Source organism: Rutilus rutilus, assembly GCF_951802725.1.
Source record: "Rutilus rutilus genome assembly, chromosome: 18".
Classification (NCBI taxonomy): Eukaryota; Metazoa; Chordata; class Actinopteri; order Cypriniformes; family Leuciscidae; genus Rutilus; species Rutilus rutilus.
Window position 1 is genome coordinate 30,467,215 of NC_140231.1, and position 7,111 is coordinate 30,474,325.

The 7,111-nt window shown below is 37.6% G+C and overlaps 1 protein-coding gene across 1 annotated transcript in view; it reads right to left on the bottom strand.

Annotated features, from left to right (window-relative positions):
- loxhd1a (lipoxygenase homology PLAT domains 1a) overlaps positions 1–3,071 on the bottom strand; it is a 35,330-nt gene extending 32,259 nt beyond the window's left edge. Inside the window, exon 1 of the mRNA XM_084386377.1 lies at positions 2,198–3,071. Within this exon, the coding sequence (XP_084242503.1) occupies positions 2,198–2,879 (682 nt within the window). The 5' untranslated portion in view covers positions 2,880–3,071. The remainder of the gene's footprint in view (positions 1–2,197) is intronic.
- Between the last annotated feature and the right edge of the window lie 4,040 nt (positions 3,072–7,111).

The window sequence follows — 7,111 nt, forward strand, 5'->3', positions numbered from 1 at the left end:
TTGAATCCGACAAGTAACTACCACATAACAAACTGATGGTCAGACTAGCTCTTAAGACACACAGTCAACATAGAGGATAAGTTTATGAAACTGGTCACTAGTGGTTCTTTAAATTAATCAGTGAAGATTCACAAACTGAAATGTTATCGGTTTGAACCATTCTATACAATCTTTCACTGAACGAACTACGAATCATTCATAGCGGAAACTGAAAAACAAGCGTTTATACTTTCATTTATGTCCTACTTGAAATAAATCGACTATTATTTTTATACTTTCTGTCCGTAAAATCTATATAATTCACGATATGTTGGTTCTTTTTAATCATTATGACTTTCAGTGGGTCGACTTATTTTACCCTGCAGGTCTGTCCCGTCTCGTGCAACCTCCCCTTTTTGCCTCCCCTTATTAGCTGTCAACTATCTTATTGATAAAATAAATCTCGATGATAACCATCTTAGTGATAAATACTGACGTATACTGAATACTGAAAAATAATTACATTACTTATGTTTTAGTTTACCAGTACTATACTATATCCCATTAAGATCCTAACGGAAAGCGCTCGAGTAGGCCTACAGCACTGTTGCTATAGGTAAACGCTGCTATTATATTTAATTCTCTTACGTTGTTCGAAGCGTTGTTAAAGGGATAGTTCACCCGTATGAGTTTATCTCTTCTGTTGAACACAAAAGAAGATATTTTGAAGAATATGGGTAACCAAACAGTTGATGGACTCCATTGACTTCCATAGTATGGAAGGGAAAAATACTATAGAAGTCAATGGGGCCCAACAACTGTTTGGTTACAGATGTTCTTCAAAATATCTTCTTTTGTATTCAGCAGAGGAAAGAAACTCATACAGGTTTTCATTTTGGGTGAACTGTCCCTTTAAGTTGCGAAATATAAGGTAAGGTTCCCCTGGGTCGGTGCTAAGTGATAACCTCAATTCAACGTGCTACACCTGACTGAACCTGACAGCTTGACGTCCACCGTGCTGAATGCGGTTTTGATGGATCCATGAATAGGCCGATTAGAGTGTAATGTTTCAGGCCATAGAGAGGTGCCCGTCTGATTCAAATCCACCGCTGGCACAGCGCCCGCCGCCGTTCTGTCATGATACCCTGCTGCCAGGACACTGTAATAATCAGCCAATCCAGACACACTTCTGCTGTGCCAAACAGAGACCTCTAGAGCTGTCTGCCAATATGAAATCCGGAAGGTTCTCTGACTGGACGTTAGTGAAATGATCAGAATTTGACTGCAAATCAGATCCTGACACTCTTAAAAATTAAAGTTCTGATTATAATTAGCTATCGCAGGCCTAAAAACAAGAGCATCTTAATCTCCATATTGCCACTCCAGAAAAATCGTTCATAAGAGGTGGATTATTTGCTCTTTTTCTGTCTCCATTCCTCCCTCGTCTATTTCTGTTTTCGCCATTCGACCTCCAACGTTCAAGTAATCAATTAAGAGATGTTCCAGGGTTAAAAGAAATCCAACCTGTGAGAAACCGAGAGGACGGGGGTGCCTGACTGAGAGTGAAAGCAGAGAAAGAGAGACAGACGCAGAGAGAGAGAAAGACAGCTCATCCCCAGAAAAGACAGACAGTTTGACAGTAGGTCGGGTGGCTCTATACACTTCACCAAGTCTCCACATGTAGGCTAATCTGCTCATTTAACAAGTTAGTTCAAGAACAAATGACAAATATGTTGTTCTAAACCTGCTTGCTGAACACAAAAAGAGAGATTTTTGCGGGCAGTTCACATTAACCAAGGCAGACATGCTACAAAAAGGACAACAAAAACAGTACAGAAGCCAATTAAGTTTTCTGAAGTCACTCTAGATTTGTGTGAGAAACAGGCCAAAAGTTGTTAATTGCTAATCTTCTCCATCACTGAAGCTCTGAAATTTCTTTATGGTGTTTTTATGATTTTTTGTCCGTTATGATGCTCAAAAGACTCGGTTACTGCATGGCGTCCTTTCAAACCCATAAAAGCATGTTGGGAAGAAGATGAGGGTGAGTAAACGATGACAGAACTTTTCGAGCAAATGAATAAATGCATTAAGTTTTGACAAACCGCTTTGGGAAAACCTCAGCGGGTCTAGTTTAAACTCTCCCTTTCTCTTTTGTCTCGATGAAAAGACTTGAAGGATACAAAGAAGAACAGGAGTGGAATCCTCTTCCAGAGTCTACCTTTCTTTTTGTTGAATTCATCTTCTTGATCATCCGATTCCTCCGTGTGATAGTTCATCAGCTCCTCCTGGTAGAGCTCGGCATAATCCACCTGCTTGACCTTCGACTTCTTCCCCTTCTTTGCTTTCTTGTCCTCGTCGCTGTCGGAACCTTTCTTTTTCTTTTTATCTTTTTTCTTCTTCTTCTTATCCTCCTCTTCCTCCTCCTGCACGGCGTCCTCATCCTCCTCTTCCTCGGCCGACTTCTTCTTTTTCTTGCCGTCTTTGCTCTTTTTCTCCTTGGACCCCATGTCGTCTTGTCCTTCTTTGCTTTCGGATGGTTTGCGCTTCTTCTTCTTCTCTTTCCTTACCTCTTTTCCGTCCCGTTCCTCGCTAGAGGATTTCCCTTTGGTCTGTTTTTCTTTGCCGATGGGCTCATTGTTGTTCTGCTCGTCTGTCCCGTTGTCATTCTCTGTCACCTCAACATCTTCCCTTTTCTTCTTTTTCTTTTTCTCTTTTACTGAGTCACTCTTTTTTCTCTTCTCCTTCTCTGTAAGTGTCTCAGTGCTTGCTGTCTTCTCCTCGGAGCTCTTCTGTCTCGTCTTTGCGTCCCTCTTACTCTTTCCTTTCACTGTTGGCTCCTTCTCCTCTCCTTCGTCATCCCTTTCTTCGGTTTCTGTCGGTTTTTTCTCTTTTGTGGGCATCTTTTATTCATCCAGAGTGTGGCGGGGTGAGGGTGAGTGTTTCCTCGCCGTCTGCGGTGTAAGGTGTCGCCGTCTGACCCGTGCAGGCCGATGGGCCCCTGCGTGCAGCTGGAGCGGGGCCTCAGCTCGGAGCCGGAGGCTTTCTCGCGCAGGTCCTGCGGTGCGGTGAGGAGCTCATGAATAATTACTGGTCTCAGAGTGGTCACATGATCTGTGAGAGAAAGCAAATGAAAACGGAGAGGACAGCGAAAGAGAGGGGGGTTGGGCCTCATAATGTTCATTATTCATGGTCCTGGGATCGCTTTACTAAAGCACGGCGTGCGTTTATATGCGCACACTAACTTATATGGTTTATGTTTATAAAAATACATAAGCACAACGTCAAGGGAAATATGTGCTCGTTCATGCACATTGAACATTTCAAATGCACATCAACAGAAAAAGGACATAGAGAGAAAAAGAAAGGGAGATTATATAACAAAGACACAGAGAGACATAGAGAGAGAGAAAAAAGATACACCGGTAGAGAGGGAGTATTACAGAACAGATAATTAAAGACGCTTCACTAACACTTGTAAATAATTAACAGTGATTTCATTAACACAGATAAATAAGTTATTGCCACTGGATTAACGTGGTCAAACTATTTAACATGCTTTACCCAACCTAGGCAATAAAGAAGATCGGGCTCCTAATTTAGGCAAATTGCCGTCTGGCTGAAAGTGGAAGTCGCTCTAAAACACTTGCGTGTGAACATACAAGAAAATGAGCATAAACAACAGCTCATAAACACTTTTTACATTTTCTTGACTGTACAAACCTCGCCTTCACAATGTTGTTAGTGCCGTGGCATTCATATGACATTGCTAAAGTGTTCTGGTTAGTTGGTTTATGGTGTTCGGATTAGTTGTCAAGTAGTTTTTTTTGCCAAAATTGCTCACCCTCGAACAGGGATTAACAGTAAGGTTTGTTTCTTCTGGCCAAAACCCCAAAAATGTCTTTAAAAAAAAAATATTAAAATTATATGTATATGCATCATTTTAAATTAATTATATAAAAAAAAATTTACTAAGATGTGTGCAAAATTCAATTATAATTGAAAACGAATCATTTTTTCCAACAAATGTTCAATTTTGTTTTTAAAGAAAAAAATATGCAGTAATAGCTGGAAATTTTACGGATGGAATGTAACTCCAAGACAACCATAAATTCATAAAATGATGAAAAAAAAAAAAAAAAAATGGCATACAAAACAAACATGTCTGTTACTTTCAAGGCATTCTTATGCTACCAAAGCAATCACAATTCATTCTTGCAAAATTTCTACAAAACATCATATTTACTCATTTAACAATCACATCACAAGCAGTGATATATTCACACACACACACGAACAAATAGCAATAATCAAATGTCACAGAAAACCAAGCCATATACATATGTAGCCTACAAAACAAATGTAAGATGTGTATTAGTGACAATGAATGCAGAACTGGTCTAAAAAGACTGATACATAACACGTTATTATAGGCTAATGCACATAATGCTTAAAACTAATGCTAATTCTTGTGCAAGTAGATTGCTAATCTAAATGTGTATGGATTGTTTTGTCTTTGTTGATTCTGAAGAATTTGAACCCATAAGAAAACTTCTAACTCCTGCCATTAGCTTTATTACGAACACCTGATACTGCTTTCATCTGATAAACACACACACACACACACACACACACACACACACACACACAGCCTCACAACAGCTCATTTACACACTGTATCTCTCGCATACACGGTTTTATATCTCCCTCTCTCAAATTACCTCAACAAGGATGTTGTGTGTGTGTGTGTGTGTGTGTGTGTGTGTTTAGGATTTGCTATCTTTGTGTGTTGGACATTTCTCTTGTCCTGACCATTTACCACAATAAAAACACCAGCCATATTAATTTTAAAGAAAATAACTCACAATTTCTTTCCTTTCGTACAACTTATTTCAGTTTGCACATGTAGAAACATCTTGTGGGCACAAACACTTTTACCAGCAGCACTGACATGACCAGCAGAGGGCGATATAACAGACGCTGCCATGATGCACAGTGCACACATATACAGAACACACACACAAACACACACACCATATGTTAAATTATTCACTCTTCACTAAACAGTCTGTTGTAAAGACAACACATGGGTCAGCTGACCAGCTAATATACTTACATCTGACCCTCTTGTCGGTGTTTGTGTGTGTCCAGTCCGCTTTGTAAACCGGATCAAGTGGTTCATTAAAGAGAACCGCCTCAAAAGAACGATTCGTTTTCTGATCTAGTTCTCTGAATTTTTTGAGAGTGAATAATGCATTTAAATTTTTATGTGAGCTCTTCTTGCTGAGAAAGAAAATATTGTGCAGGTGCTCTAATAAATTATGTGTTTAGAATAAATCCAATGTCCATGAGTAAATGAAAAAAATATTATATTTAGGCTAAAGGCCTACATTTACTCTTAAATTAAACTGCATTTTGATTCGATTTTAGTTTTTTACATTATAATTCAACTCGTATGAATCCATATATAATCCAGATAAAAACTTCTTAATCCAGATTTAAAAAAAACTTCTTAATCCAGATTAAAAAACATCTTGATTTATTTTCTGTCAGATGTCATTCATCTGTATTATAGCCAGTAGGGTAGAGTGGGGGAAAACGCCCCCCTGGGGTAAAACGCCCCCCACCTGTTTTTCCCAAAATAACCACTAAAAGTAGTCAAGATACATTTTTACTGTTGCTATGCACTATGTTGATAACGGGGATATACAAATCTCTATGGAGAAGCTGACACCAGCGACACATTTGAAGAGAAGAGGATTACAGGGTAAATGCTATAATTTTCAGATATTAGTAAATAAGTGTTTAAGAGAATATTGTTCTGCAGGATATCGCAGTGATGTATGATAGATGAATAGTGAAGTCTGTAGTTTGAGATCATATATTATTTATAAGGAATATAATTATATTTTAAAAATTAATTTTTTTTTTAAAAACTCATAGCTTGTGGGGTAAAACGCCCCCTACGCTGAGGGGTAAAACGCCCCCCCTGGGGGCATAGTTTCTCTATCATAATTACTATAATAAAATATTTCTGTCTATCAAATCCTTTGTTTTACACTTAATGCAGTATAACTAGGTGGTAAAATCAAAATATTTGAACAAAACATGAAAAAATTACCTCAAGTGAGCATTAACTAGCTAGCTTGCTAGCACAGTTAGCTCACTGATGGAAGGTAGTTAATTTTGCCTATTTTGAACATTGCTGAAATAAATATTAATATATATACATGTTGATACATTACTTGCCTTTTACCTTTAGAGATTAAAAACTATTGTCTGTTAATTTTGCTGTTGATCTATGAAGCAAACTGGTTGGTAAGAAAGGGGGCATTTTACCCCACCTTGGGCGGCGTTTTACCCCACCGCTGGGGCAAAACGCCCCCTTTGTACAAAAATATTTTCAGTGAAAATACTAATTAATTATGAAGGCTGAGCAATTTTAATATTTGGTGAATAACTCCTGCCATAGTCACTCAAAACCGGGATGGCAATTCTAGTCACATTTATGTTTTGTTTCACTGTAATGTCACATTTTCCTTAAGGGGGGCGTTTTCCCCCACTCTACCCTACCCTTCTAGTAAAGTTTTTCAGGTAACACTTTACAATAAGGTTTCATTTGTTAACATTACTAAACATTACTAACATTACTAACTGCATTAGTAGACATGATCTAACAATGAACAATGAACTTTTATAACAATACTTCTTCATTTAGCCAAGATAATGTCATGCTTAGATAACATTTACTGAAACATTTTAATGTCACTGTGAAACAACAAGAACATGAACGTTTTTATTAGCTAAACCTAAAGGCTGTAAAAATATATATTTCTCATAGTTCATATTAGTTGATGCAATGTAAACAAATGAACTTGTTTGTCAAATTATACATCATGTTTGATAAGCATTTAAATTATTATTAACAAAGCACCCCATTCCAAATTATTTTATTAATAATTCCAAGGCATTTTTCATAGAAAACATATTCTATTTCCTCTGATTTTCTCCAGGTGATCTCTTTTTTCAGATTTCAGAAGTATTTTTTATTTCTTACATGATTTATATCCGGTGGATTTCAACTTCTTAAGTTTTTTAAGCAAAACTTACCAAGGAGTTTTTAGATGGAAAAAAA